Source organism: Anarrhichthys ocellatus, unplaced genomic scaffold (assembly GCF_004355925.1).
Source record: "Anarrhichthys ocellatus isolate YVR2014 unplaced genomic scaffold, GSC_Weel_1.0 scaffold35, whole genome shotgun sequence".
NCBI lineage: Eukaryota > Metazoa > Chordata > Actinopteri > Perciformes > Anarhichadidae > Anarrhichthys > Anarrhichthys ocellatus.
In genome coordinates this window covers 2,039,361-2,054,570 of record NW_022280065.1, presented here as the reverse complement: position 1 = coordinate 2,054,570, position 15,210 = coordinate 2,039,361, and the positions used below count along the sequence as shown (strand labels likewise).

At 41.7% G+C, this 15,210-nt stretch overlaps 1 protein-coding gene across 8 annotated transcripts in view; it reads right to left on the bottom strand.

The window, feature by feature from the left end:
• The window catches only part of LOC116393775 (sodium bicarbonate cotransporter 3-like), a 49,549-nt gene that overhangs the window by 23,804 nt on the left and 10,535 nt on the right, over positions 1 to 15,210 (bottom strand). For 5 of the 8 annotated variants that reach the window (XM_031866382.1, XM_031866377.1, XM_031866383.1 and 2 more), the window contains exons 2-12: positions 13,354 to 13,435; positions 11,887 to 12,036; positions 9,639 to 9,777; positions 9,091 to 9,251; positions 8,716 to 8,904; positions 7,370 to 7,753; positions 3,369 to 3,484; positions 2,496 to 2,653; positions 1,937 to 2,024; positions 1,617 to 1,763; positions 1,170 to 1,273 (exon numbers count right to left, since the gene is read on the bottom strand). In XM_031866382.1, coding sequence (XP_031722242.1) covers positions 1,170 to 1,273; positions 1,617 to 1,763; positions 1,937 to 2,024; positions 2,496 to 2,653; positions 3,369 to 3,484; positions 7,370 to 7,753; positions 8,716 to 8,904; positions 9,091 to 9,251; positions 9,639 to 9,777; positions 11,887 to 12,036; positions 13,354 to 13,435 — 1,718 coding nt within the window. The remainder of the gene's footprint in view (positions 1 to 1,169; positions 1,274 to 1,616; positions 1,764 to 1,936; positions 2,025 to 2,495; positions 2,654 to 3,368; positions 3,485 to 7,369; positions 7,754 to 8,715; positions 8,905 to 9,090; positions 9,252 to 9,638; positions 9,778 to 11,886; positions 12,037 to 13,353; positions 13,436 to 15,210) is intronic. The other 3 variants (XM_031866380.1, XM_031866381.1, XM_031866386.1) reach the window with 3 other exon arrangements.

Below are 15,210 nucleotides of genomic sequence, written 5' to 3'. Positions count from 1 at the left end.
CTCTCTCTCTCTCTCTCTCTCTCTCTCTCTCTCTCTCTCTCTCTCTGATGAGCAGTGCCTGGTTTTATATAGATATATCTAGATATATCTATATCTATATAGATATATCTATCTATATCTATCTAGATAGATATATATCTATATCTATCTAGATATATATCTATATCTATCTAGATATAGATATATCTATCTAGATATATCTAGATCTATCTATATCTAGATAGATATATCTATCTAGATATCTATATCTATCTAGATATAGATATATCTATCTAGATATATCTAGATCTATCTATATCTAGATATAGATATATCTATCTAGATATAGATAGATCTAGATATATCTAGATCTATCTATATCTAGATCTAGATATATCTAGATATAGATATATCTAGATATATCTAGATATAGATATATCTAGATATATATATAGATATATCTAGATATATATAGATAGATAGATAGAGATATAGATATATAGATAGATAGAGATATAGATATAGATAGATATAGATATAGATAGATATAGATAGATATAGATAGATATAGATATATAGATATAGATAGATAGATATATATAGATATAGATATATATATATAGATAGATATATATAGATAGATATATATAGATATAGATATATAGAGATATAGATATATATAGATATATAGATATATAGATAGAGATATATAGATAGAGATATATAGATAGAGATATATCTCTATATATCTCTCTCTGACTCATTAAGTCTCTTTGAGTGTTACTTGGACAGAGACGGACTGAATTTGTGGCTGAGATGAGAAAGAAAGCGCCGTACAACAGGCGGCAATTAGCGTGTCCACCTGGGTGTCATGTTTCCATAACTGCGGCTCGGAGCTGGAGCTGATAAATACGCACAACTACTGAAGAGTCATTTGTCCAAGGAATGAATGCCGGTTGTATAACCTTTCCCACTAAAGCCAAAAGACAGCCGTTAGTGGGTATTAGTGGGGGGGTTTCTTGTCTAGAGGGAAAGGGGCTCGATGAGTTTTCTCCTGCAGCTCTTGTTAACAAGAAGCACTTTGTCTCCACATAATGTACATGATATATTGAACAAGCAAATTATATAATTGAAACTCCTGGAGTGGGTAAGTTCCACAACTCATTTCAACTCAATGGTGGCAAACTCACCTCCCGGTCCTCTGCAGCTCAGGTCCTGCGTGGTCCTCAACCTTTTCCATCTCTCCAGCTGGAGACGCAGTGCCGTTTAGCTGGGTCGGGACCTTCCTCTTCATCTGCAGGTCAAGTCAAGACATTTAAAAAGGACACAGTTTCACACAATTCAGTTCCTTTGCTGTCATGATGCTTTAAATCCATAAGGGGGCACTCTCATTGTGGTTATAGTGGTGTGAAGTAAAGTGTGATATACAGAAAAACACATGAAGAAACTTCTGGGTTCCTGAGACCAGAATTAAATATAGTATGTGAGGTGTAGTAAGTGTGTACTGTGCTAGCATGCAGCTGGTAAACGATCTCTGCATCAGTTGTTGTACATGGCATTTTCATTTTTATATGTCTGTAAAACACACACACACACACACACACACAGAGAACAATCTTTGACAGAGAGTCATTAACCTGAGACGGGACATTCTTGGGGGGCTCAATCCGGATGGTGGGGTCCCATTCTCCAGGAGGCAGGACAGTCACTTGATCAAGGAACTCATCTATCCCCGAGAGGAGATCTGTTCGGTCTTTGGCCTTGTATGCTACATCGTGGAAAATCTACATAATGAATATTATTCGGAGTTATTAAACATCTCTGCAAAAAAAAAAAAAAAAAAAACAGCCCAAGATACATCTTTAAATCCCTAAAATTCTAAACTGAACCTCATAATTGTTTGATACAGTTTTCAAGATGAAATAAGTTACCAAAAAGACCTCTTTCTTTGTCTCACCTCGTCCGTCATTAGTGTGGCCATGGATCTGCCAATCTCATGGTACTGGGGCCCTTTGCCATGAGGACCCAAAAGCAGGAAAAGAAACCTTTGAAAAAGACAAATAATCATGAAATGCACCATGAATAACACTGATCTCAATACTAATCACAACAGCACATATTCACTTAGAAAAGTACTCTGTGGAGTGTACACGTCAACAATTAAATCAACACTCATTGTTTCTCACTTAAATTAATTGTGGATATCCTTGAGGATGATAAACATTAAAAACTACATAATTGGTTATGCAAAGTTAATTTTTTTTCTCTCAATATTTTGATACCTACATTGTTTACATCTATGTTTGCTAGCTAGCAGTCTTCTTTCCTGCCTTCGCTGACTGACACATTGCTATGTTTCTTGACATGTGACAGACATGATTAGTTGGAATACAGTGAAATCGTCTATGGCGTCACCCATGTGTCCATGTACCATGCTGAGGCCCAATTTAAACATTGTTGCCAAAATATAAAAAGTCTCAGTCATCATGATATCGTTCAATTCAAAATGAATGTACCTCGTGGGCACCGGCACCTCTGTGAGGCCTGTGATGAGGACGGCAGGGGACAGTCGCACAAAAGCAATTATGGGCTTCTCCAGGAAGTCCACTTCTCCCACCAGTACGTTGGAAGCTTCAGCACCCGGAGGAATCTTTTTCATGAAATTCATGTCCACCTGAAACAAATGGAAGAAATGAAATGAAAGAGTCAGATAAGCAAACTAATACTAATGATAAACAGAGAGAAAGAAAGAATGAGGGACTCGTTTACAAGGACACACATGCAGGTGCACTATGATAACTACAAGACAAGGCAAGTTAGTAGCTACATGTAGGACTACATAGTACTGTGCAAAGAATGTCAGTTGCCGTCTTATTTTCCTGAAAAGAATCTCTCTTCTGTGCAATGCTATATACAGATTTGAGCATCAACACATTCTTTATCTCCGAGTAGAAAAGACTGCCTTCATCCCTCCTTTGTATCCTCTTACTCATAAACACTGCACCTTATTTTTGGCAGTCATAATGGATGCTTTCATAATGATAACTACTTCTGGCGGCCTGCCATCTTACTTAATGGATGAAGAACAAAATGGTAGGATGAATGGAGACCATGCGAGGGAGGACTTTTTCCAAAACTAAACACAGTTACGTAACGATGAAAGACTTTTACTTTGTTGATTAATTCTTAGTCCATTAGCCTAAGCCTCTTACTGGGACTGCAAGAAAAGCACTGATGGGTATGTGATGGTGGCCTTCAGTCAGGCAACTTTCAAAAGACACCATTGAAATGTCTGTGGAAGTGCAGAAACTGAAGAAAGACACTGATGAACTCATGGGCCCTTCCACCATGATGGACTGTTTCTGTGCTCAGTACTGTGGTTAGGTTACCTTGCTGAAGTCGACACTGCCGCTTTCTCTACTGACCCCTACTTTGGAAGGTCTCCTCTCCACTGCCTTGCTGCCATCCAGGTTGTTTGGGACAGAGTTCGGAGACACCAGTGGTCCTAGTGGGAGGGGACAAGGGGAGAAGAAGGGCAGGAGGGACAAAGTGGTGATGGACACTGCGTCAGTACTTGGAAAGGAAAGACAGGTCGAGAAGTTGAGAATTGCAGTGTGTGTCACCATGATATGCCATTTCTTATTTCGTTACTTAAGGCTATTTATTAAATGCCATGAGTCTTTCATTTTTCTCTCTACTAAAATAAATGCCCGAGCTATTTTCATCATTGATATACAATGTGATGGCATTTCACAGGTGTTGTACTCATTTTTGATCAGAGGCGAGTTCTTTGCAAAACAAAATCCCGAAGTCACAATGCTACGAGTTAAACCGATCAGTACTGTTTTCGTGGGATATTTACATTCTCTTTTGTCATACGAGCAGAAAAATTAACCACTGCATCATATACAGCTACTTAGCCTCATTAGTTAGTCTTAGTGGTCACTTTACTGTTAGTACCAGAATGTCCCAAGCTCATTTCTTTACTTCTCAGGTTAGTATAAGCTCTAATATATTCCATTATACCATCTACTTTACCAACCACATTTATTTACAATTAAATGTGATTAAAATCCAGTATTCTACAATGATAAAGATTAACTTAAATACAACAAATAGGCGATCAAGCTCATAATAAACATGTAGCCTAAATCAGTAGTATTTGGATTATCCTTTTAATATTTCACATGTTTGGCTGCAAGTGAAAAGACTTCTTCCACTACAACCATCACTAGATGTGATGATTTGGTACAGAGCAGCAACACTGTGACGTCTCTCCACGGGGAAGACGATAGAGTTCACAAAGCAGTGTTCCTATTTGCTGCCCGTCTGTTGAGCTCATAACTCTGATGCTTAAAAGTCAGTCCTGCTTTGCTTGAATTCATGTCAGCTTTGAGCTAAAAGGTAATGTGCCTGACAGTTCAACCTTCCTCAGACTTCAGCACCTTCAAGTGGTGATGCTCCGGTATTTCTGTGCATAATTGGCTGCACACTTCAACATTGCTTATGCGATTTGAGCCCTACCAGACACAGGAAACGCTAGCACTTGAGGTGACATGAGAGCGGGAGATGAGATGAGGGAGGCGTGTATTTGAATCAAAAAGGATAGCATTTGCATTCTATCCTCTGAAATTTTGAAGTAACACTTCTTTTACCAGGGTTTCCTTCTTTCCCCACATACACACATTTCTCATTTTGCCATCAGGAAGTAATCAAGCCAACGTCAAACAAAATACATTAATAAAGGCTTACGCAGTATGCTGCATTTTAATTTACAATAATCCCAAACAAAATTAAAATGAGACATATATAAACAGCATGTGGTCTGGCCAGTGATCCATACCCTTGAACTGTACCACGGAGTAACCCCAGTGGATGCTGCAACTGCTGAACACGAGCATGATTGCTCACATACCAGACAAAGCCTCTTGGAATAAGGGAGGGATTAGCTTAGGTTGCAATTGCCAACATGCTTCATTCAGGAAGCTAAGCCCTGGAATGCTCCCCCAAACGTGGCGTCATAGCGCTCCCCCATTCATATGCAAAACAGTAACATAAATACCTAAAATGATACAGCATTTCTGACGTGTGGAGCTGATAGCACTGGGACTTTAATAAGATTAATGTTTTAGAAAACTTTCAAAGGGAAAAGCTTAGACTTTAAAAAGCTCTCACACAGGTCTAGAATAACATGGAGCGAGTGTACCAGTGAGTCCCTGCATGGCCTGTGTACAGGTATTCCACCCATGACTTCATGCTCAATGGATCCATGGCCTGTATATGTATAAATAGTCAGCGGTCAAGTCAATGCCATTACAGCCCATGTCTAAAGACATGGCAAGCACACCGTCGACTACTAGAATTATGTCCTCACTTGTTATTAACCTCATCCAGACACATTGCTTTCAATGGCATATTAAGGGCACTTGACTGTCTAACGCTATATAGCTGTTCAATACACAGTTGCCATTTTAAGTCAACGTTGTACAATAGAGCTGATTTAACGACATGCAGTGTTATTAAACGGTGATGATGAAGGCTTGAAACTCCCCCTCTGAATAATAACCCACGCACTGATGTCAAGACGCTGGCTTCTCGTGAAATACTGAGTATTTTCCGAGAAGAGGGTACAATTACAGAAGCTTCTCAGCTATAATAAGACCACCCCGACCCTTCAGATACAGCTCCCACCAAGTGATCGCTATTGACCCAAACTTTGAAATGGAGCCATTCCCAGAGTGAGACAAGCACAGACACACACACTGAAACGCAAACACAGTCTATTAATAAACTGAGCAGGCTTGGTTTTGGGAAGACCAAAAAGTCACTGCTGGTGCCAATACGATGGTACATACAGTACCAATACGCCCACCCTGGTCTCTGGCTTATATTACTACTCTTAAACCGGGTAAAAGAATGTTTACACTTAGGAATCGATGAGGACGAAGAGCATGTGTGCCAACTGAATCAATGGGGAAAGCACAAGTTGCATGACATCTATATCGGTGTGAGTGTGTGCTCAAAATGGGTCACCTGGGGATAAAACACGTATATTACAGGGATGTCACGAACCTATCTGTAAGATCTGTGACTGAGACTAAAGGTATTTCTTTTTACATTTATTGGTATCATCAATTAAAACCCCAATCCATTTTTAGTCCTTCATTATATTAAATTGTGATCTGAAAATGTAGCCTATCAAAAAGGCCCCGATGCACTGAGCTTGAACAAAAATAACTTCCTCTAAATACATTGAGTCTTTCTTTCACTCACTTGCAAAACAAATGCCTGTGCTAGCCAGAACAAGACCTTTACAACAAAAGGGGTTGATGCTCATGTAAACACTACCGCTTTTGTCCACAGGTGTCTCTAAAATCCACACAAAAAGTTCCTTGTTGTTGCTTTAAATTCTGTGGGAAACTACTGTATAATAGGAAAGCACTGATGCAGATATCAAGCTGTTAAACCAGTCTGGGTTGGCTTTAATGATTTGAACAAGGCCTCCTTGAGGTTAAGTTCGTATTGGGGAACTGTATAATGCACCTATCTTATACATATGATAAGTACTACAGACACCCAAGATTAAATAACACACAAAAAGTGAGAAAATAGTGAATTTGACAAAAAGTCAAAGTAAAAATGATCGGGACATCCCTTCTAGCAGGTCTTACGTGAAATGCATTGACTGAGATAAAAGAGATGGGGGAAGTTAAACGTGGCAATAAAACATCACATGATGCAGGAGGGGAGAAAGACAGACCAAGACAATTTGGAAGGCAGCCTTGCAACGACAATGTCGGAGGTGTGAATGGGGACGAGGCCAAGCAAGTCATAGACGCTGAGGAATGTCTTGAAAATGTGTTAAGAGACAGAGAGGAGTTTGAATGGCAAAAACAAGTAAAGAGTTTGGAGAGAACAGAGAACGAGAGATATTAGTAGGAAAGAATGAGTCTGTGGAATAGATGCACACAGAGAAGAGAGAGAAGCAAGAATCATGAGGCAGAGAGAAGTGTCAAAGAACGGTGGATAAACAGAGTGGGAAAAGCGTCTTAGTGAGTGAGCCTTGCTTGTTACTGATGAGATGACCGCAGGGTTGGAAGTTAAAGGGACAGTTCAACCCAAAGTCAAAAAGTCATGCAATTTATCAATCTGGATTATTTTGGTGCGAGTCGTCTAGTTTTAGAGATATCAGCCGTAGAGATGTCTAATAATTGGGCAACTTACACCAAAACAATCCATATTGATAAATAGCACAACAGGTAAGAGGAAAAATATGCATTTTTATTTTTGGAGTGAACTGTCCCTTAAACAGGGAGCAGAGCTTTCATGCTAGTGCTAGTGTTCTCTGTTCAAGCCGTGACTCACACTAGCAGGCTACACAGATATTTGCCTTCTAAGGGCATCAGCTCGAAGCCATGGGATGCCGAGGATGCCGAGGATGCTCGCCGGCTGAGCTCCGGTGATGAGGCCGCTTCTTCTGCAGAGTTTTGTGGGTCGTCGTCCTCGGGAGGCGATACCACCACTTCGGGGATGCCTTGAGGGCCATGGCCTGTGCCGTGGGTTTGGGAGGAGCGGCGGAAGGCGGATGGGGTATTTTCAGGGGTGGCGAGGAGCGGAGGGCCTGGGGCGTGCCCAGAGTTGGAGGAAGAAGAAGAGGGCAGGAGATGGCTGAGCAGGACGGAGATCCTGGACTCTCGTCTCTGGGAGAGGTTGGAGACAGAGGAGGCTGCCTCTGGCTTGTGGAGAGAGAGATGTGAAGAGGACAGGCCCTCTCCTAACAGAGGAGACAATGGCAGACAGGGGATAGGAGGAGGAAAAGGAATAAGGGATGGAGCAGAGAGGAAAAACACGTGAAGTCGGAGTACATCACAGAGGTGGTATCTGGAGGAGACACAGCCAGAAGGGGTGGGCAGCTGGAGCGGGGCACGAGGTGTAGTTAGAGAGAATCGTGCTTGAGCGGAAAGCATGGCTGTGAGCAGAAGACACTAAGAATGATTCAGTGAGGCATGTGGGAGGGTCCGCGAGGGCCACAACAGCTTGTCTCATTCAAGTCCAAACAAACGGATCATACGACACGTCGGAGGTGAGGTGAAACGCGGAGTTTCATGCAGGAGACGTGCATGCAGGAGAGGATGAGTTAGCGCGATGTCAGTGCACAGTAATCAAACGTGTGCTCTACCACAACGGACCAGTCATAAATCCTACACCGCACACACTCATTTCACACAAGACATACATCATCACCAGTGATCAATGTGACATATGTATTTTTGACCTTTGCATTTTTAATGAGATTAACAATGCAAGCATAACAAAAACCACAGGCACGGAGGTGGAGAATGTGACATTTCTTTCATTCTTAGAAATCACAGGATCTTAAAATGCACACCACACAACACCACTGCGGCCATGCCCAGTTAAAAAAACAAACACACAATGCTGACTCCAGTTGCAGGTGAAGCAATATTTCCTGAGTGTCAACCTTTGGAGTGAAAACAATCATTAATTCAAAACCCCGAGCCAGGCCAGCAATACAGGTTAGCACAGTCAGTAGCACCCAGATTTCTCTTTCATTTTTGGGGCCGACTGAGATCACTCTCTAGATTTTACTCACTTTTACCATCCACCTTCTACGATGGCATTGGGGGATTTGAACAGTGGATTTTTAGGAATAGTTCCACCCAGCGGTGGAAAGTGTGGAGGAAAAAGAAATGCGAGTGCGTCGTTGGATCTCACCATTTCTTTCAAGCAAGAGTGGGTCAGAATGTTTCTTGCCTATGTCAGCGAAGGAGCGCACCAGAGGGATGCGGTTGCTGAGTTTTCTCTCGTTCTGGTGGTGGTGTTTCTTCAGCATGGCTTCCCGGACGTTGTGGCGCAAGTCCTCCTTCAGATGGCCTGACGCCACCATGCTGTCTATCAGCATGTCTGAGTGGTACAAAGACAGGGACGTAAACACACAGCAAGATACGGACCACTGAATGTTATATTACTATAGTGACGAAAAGTTATTTGCATTGTTTTTCTCAAACTAGTCACCACACGGCTACAGAAGAAATACAGTAAAATGGTGAGAATATGTCATGCATCTTTCAGTGAGTATTGAAAATGTACCCGCGATGTCCTCGATACTGTTGGCCCTCATATCCAGCATGACGGTGCCGTTGAGTATGCAGCTACGCAGTTCAAACAAGCTGTGTAGTGACAACGTGGCCACGTAGGGCTTACTCCACCTCTCCCCGCCGTCTTCCACGTCCTCCTCAAACTTCAACCACCTGTAGGTAAACATGTCGTGTAAATGTAGCCACTGAGGCTGATAGTGACTAATAACCATGATCATGGTACCTAAAATCAGGGTTTCCAGCCAATAATATGCTTTAAATTATGCTTCAAAGCTTTCGTACAGATGAATTAAAAATAATTCTGAAAACTAATGTCTGTACAAAAAGCCAACAGATCTATAAACCTTGCTAGGGCAACAGCTTTGGTCCAAGTTTACTTCCTGTCAGATTTTGCATTAACAAGCATTGCAACAGGAAATACAAATGGGGGCCCATTTAAAATGTTCATGTTAAGTTTGAAAAGGTCTATCTTTCTGCACTGCTTTCACTTTATGCAGTTGCCGTCATGCCGTTTGTGCCTCGAGTTGCTTTCTTTCTGACCTGGCCGTCTCCTTCCATTCAGTGGCACCGCCATGTCTGAAGGAGAGCTCGTCCAGCTCAGTGAAGAGGTCGTGGGGGACGTGCTCCAGGTCATCGTCCTCTGTACCCAGGATGAACTGGACCCGCTGGGATGGTGTGTCTGCACAAAAGGGAAAAGGTCATATTTACAATGTTTACGATAACAACAACAGTACAACTCTTCAGGGATTAGGTGTTATTAAAAAGGTAACCTGTGGAGTTTTTGACCTTTGTTCTCACATTGCATGCACAGTCCTGCCAACGGTTTCACACTTTTCCACCGATCTGCAGGTGGCTGTAATGTGCCAAGAAATGCAGGGAAGACGAAGACTGCAGGCTAGTGAACATGGGTGTTAACAATGTATGTTCCAAAATGTTCTGCTTTGGAAATGTTTGGTGAGTGAGGAAATGTATTTTGGTAGTTAGAGTTCAAGGGGACACACAATACATTTCATGTAATGCTGAATGTAAACATAACTTTGGTCAAACTCCACAGAGCATCTTTAAGTGGAAACAGGGATTATATCCGAGCATAATAAAAGGAAATGGTAGTAGGATTAAACAGAATTCTTTGGGATCCCTTTTTATTAAAAGACGTGTGTGTCGTTGGCCAGTACAACTGCCCTAATGTCTTCTGAAGATGGGGAGAATACTTTTTTGGGGTAGGGTGCAATAAAAACCACTACACCACTGTAACTGCTTTCATTATACTACGTAAGAAGCAACACATCTGCAGGCTTGATGTTGAGAAAGTGTGCGAGAGAGCATAATGAAAACCTGCAAGCTTTACAGCAATTTTCTATTCATGTCTGATTAAATTAGAGGGCAGATATCGGGATATCTGGAACCAGAGAGAGAAAACGGAAATCGATAAAGCAGATTACAAAACTAAGCGTCGCAGGGAGGCAGAGATGGAACGACTGGGAACGAAAAAGGGACAGATACTTTCTAGAGGCTTGCCGGAGGAGCTGTAAGCGAGGAAACACTGGTGTATCCTTGGTGGAAGTGTTTTCCTGACCCGCGACGTATAAAACAGGTGTGACACACTGTTGGAAATAGTCTCAAACCGTGGCAGGTTTCTACAAACGTAACTGTTCCTTCTGTATTCATAAGTTGTAGTTACTTAAGACGATCAACTTTCTGCTCTTCACTGTTCTAACCTTGGTATTACTTTTTATCTTAAATGTAGGCTACTTCCAATTCCACTGCTCTAATCGTGACATAAATGTGTGTGTTAAAAAAAAAAAGGGAATTAAATTAAATTATTAGTAAATATATAAATTGTAATGAACACGGTTATGCTACGCATGGACAGCTGATGCATCCTCAATTCCTTTCCTCGCCCCCCGCTCCCATCTCCCGTGAGTGGGACTAAGACGCAAGAAGAGGAGGCGAGGAAAGGAATCGGGGATGTAGAAACAAAATGCAAGAAGAGGAGGCGAGGAAAGGAATCGGGGATGTAGAAACAAGACGCAAGAAGAGGAGGCGAGGAAAGGAATCGGGGATGTAGAAACAAGACGCAAGAAGAGGAGGCGAGGAAAGGAATCGGGGATGTAGAAACGGGGGAAATGAGAAATGCCCTAGATGACCCTTCAGAGTTCAAAGCATTGTTTGGGTGCGCACAAGTCTTGCAGTTGAGGTGATGCACCAATTTCTCACACAAACGCACGCACGGATCACTTAAAATGTCAGTACCTTCGATCAGTGTCAGAGGCCCGCTCACGGTGGCCTTTGATGCCTTTTAGAGCCAAATGTTTTGTTCAGAGCTATTTGAAAGATGGTGAGAAACAGAAGGCTAAAGCAGAGTGGTGCTATAACCTGGGAAACTGTACATTGTTGAGCAGCTTTCAGCTTTTTCTGTGGTATAAATGAAGAGGTCTTAAAGCAGTCATATTGCATTAAAATTCCATGATCGTGGCCATTAGGAGCAGGCAAATCACAGCTTTATAACTATTTACAAAGAACAGTTGTACAGTTAATGTGCTGGGAAATAAATTGAAAAAGTATGCCAAATGGAAGCTAGGTCTCTCCATTGTGGATTGCTAGGGCTTCTGTTTATAGTCTGAGGCGAGTCCTGTGCTTGTATGAATAAACACAGTTGAAGGCTCTAAACGTAGACATCAACTGCAAGGTACTGACTGATAGAAACTCAGTAGAGACAGGGATTTAGAGAGAGAAATAGAGTGTGGTTTGGTAGTATATGGGGACATTTAGGAGGAGTGTTTCCAACCATATGTGGGGGATTCCCGGCCATCCTCCTTCCCCTCCTCAAAGTCTCTCTCTTTCTTCTTTCGGTGATGTTTGTGTCCTCGGTGGCGATGCCTCTTTTTGCTCTCCCTTCCAAGAGGAACATGGACGCCTACGTACACCGCTCTGTGGCCTGGAGAGAAGGACAGTGCACCAATAAGACACCTTTTCCTCTACACCCACTTTCACACAATTTGGACAAGGAAACAAAGCAGCAAAGCATCTTGAAACAAAATAAAAGGTTAAATAGCATAAAACACAGAATACAGTTCACTGTTTCAGTTACATCTTCAGTGTTATGCAATCTGAATACCACTAATTAGGTGGTAAAGAGAGAAAAAAAACATTTCATGTTATTTGAAATAGAGTAGAACCACTGATGGAAAGTGTTCTACTGTAAAACCTGAAGCCTCCCGTCTATTTCCTGCCCATCACACACACACACAGATGATTTAGTAGAGCTAATGAACTGACAAAGCAAGCACTAGGTCAGATGATTCCCAGAGGACAGCAATAATATGAATGGAATTCAAAATGATTTAAGCCTACAAGAACAGTGTCACTGTCCCAGTCTGTTACAGCTGAAGTAAAAGACAGACACGCTAAGATGTTAGGCCGATGACAGAGAACCCATTTCCATTGCTTTTTAGTTCTCATGACAATCGACTTGAAGGAAACCAGAGTACAACGTTGACATTTTTCACCCCTCTGCTTTCTCCCGAATGTTTACTTCCCCTCATTATTATTACTGCCACACAGAAACTGTGTTCTGAAATGCAAACGCCCTATTTCTGCCCTACATTCTCTGCAAATACTCATTTTTCACAGATGAGTCATCTCTCTTTGATTTGAGAAGGGAACCCAGAAGGAATGAAACCAGGATTCAGCACTCAAGGCACAAGTGACATACAGTACACATGAGCCGAACAGATGGAGGAGAAGCAGAGATGGAGAAAGAGAGGAAGAGGAGATGAAAGAGGAGGATGGAGTGAAAATAAACAGCTTAGCCGGACAGAGAGCAGGGGGCTCCAGGGGTGTCACAAAAGGGGAGAAAGGGATAAATGGAGATATTATTGAATAGAGGATGGAGGATATGAAGTGTGGTGGACCCACATAAAGAAAGAGCAGTGGGCTGAGGGAGATATTGTGCGGCTACGTGCTCTACATGTGAACAGCATTGACACTTCTGATCCTATCAATTATTTTACGATATTCATTGATTCATCATCTAATCACATAGTCGATAAAAATATATAATAATATTCAATTATAGCAGACTTAAAGTGACCAGCAGCAAGTGAATGAATGCAAATCCAATAAAGCATTGATTTAATAGAAGTAGAAAAGGCAACAATCGTTTCCACTTTACATGTGCAGGCTTAGGTACCCACCCGTACCATCAATCTATGACACATTCGTGACAGGAAGAATATTTCAGCTTTAAACTTACTTTCCAAATCTTCCCTTTCATAGCTTGTGAGAGTGGTGAAGCTGGACTTCCCATGGTCCACTAATGCCTCCTCATCTAGACCCTGAGAACGACAGGAGGAGAGAGAGAGAGCATAAGAGACAGAAGGAATATAAAAAGATAATAAGAGACACATCAGACATTTAATCAGACCTCTCATCGCTGCAATGGAGCACAATGTTAGGAACAATGACATGAAAATATATTAAAATTAAGCTCGAGTCCAATATACTGTCATCACAAAGCAATCAAAGCCGATAGGTTGATGAACGGGAATGACAGATGTAGGATCTAAGAATATTATAATAAGAATTTACCAGCAAGCAGTGATTATTCAGAGTTTTGGCCATTTGAGTTGCAATGCCATCTGACCTGCATGCGTTACCCTGTGACGTGACTTTTTCACAACATAACCAAAGTACAAACATTAATATGATCCCGATCATAGGTCAGCCTTTTCAGACGGCAACGTTATCCATCTTTGGGGGGGCTCTGATAGATAGGAGAAAGTTTTTCAGGACATTTGACCTTTTCTCTCATTTTCCCATGTGTTTTCTGTGAATGGAAAAATTGGTCAACTGTTTTCCAGGTTTTCCAGGACGTGTGGGAACTCCGTCTATCCGACTGCAGGTTTTCCATTAAGCCGAGTAGCTCGGCGGGGATTGGCTCGGCTGTGATAAGACTGGTGGGAACAACACAGCATGGAGAGAGATCCTTACGTTTCCTTAAACACTCCAAATATGTTAATCGCCCTGTCGGTTTTGTGGAGAGATATGAAGGCAGTGCTGATTTTCCTATTCGTGTTTTTACCTAATTTAAAATCCCTCCAAAGCTGTGGGTTCATGTGTTGCAGTAAAGAAAACAAAGTGCTTTTGGTTTTTACAGATGGCCAACACCAGCAGCCCGTTTCCACTCCCCTGAAACATGATCATGGAGGAAAATAAAATCCAGTGTTATTGATCAGTGTGATGAATCATATGTAGTCCAGAACACAATGAGGCTACATACTCTGACAAACAGGTTAGATTCAGCAGATTGATAACAGCATAGTTTATCCAGCAGATTAACCTCTGGTGGTTTTCTTTAATAACTTGAAGTTCGGTTAAATGCAGCGAGGTATCATTGGAACTTCATGAGGGTTTATATACGTGTTATTTTTCACAAACCAATTAGTCCGTATTGGAAAGTATATTCATTTGGTCCACGCCACAAAAGGTCGAATTACAAGAGGCTGGCTACACTCATTAAAAAAAAAAAAAAAGAGGTCATGACCTTAGTGAAAATAATTAGCCTGATGTCATGGAAAAATCAAAAGATGGAGAGATCCAATTAGAGGGGACATACATCTGCCAGGAGGCAAGACGGCAAAGGTGCATATTACTAATATTCTTTATCAAATTATAGTGCCTTCAAACTACAACTACAGCAACTAGACAAACATGCAATTGCTATACTTGTGAGGACACTCAGCCCTCAACCGCAGCCTTAACCATAAGCAGTACAAGGTTAACCTCAACATTTAAGAAGAAATTAGCCCAACCGTAGCTTACTTTTAACCTAAACCAAACTTTGCTCAGTTTTACACTCATAACCAGTTCTCACAAAGACTGAAGTATAAGACAACACTTCCACAGACAGACAGACAGACAGACAGACAGAGAGAGAGACAGAGAGACAGACAGAGAGACAGACAGACAGAGAGACAGACAGAGACAGACAGAGACAGACAGACAGAGAGACAGACAGAGAGAGAGACAGAGAGACAGACAGAGAGACAGAGAGACAGACAGAGAGACAGAGAGACAGACAGAGAGACAGACAGAGAGACAGACAGAGAGA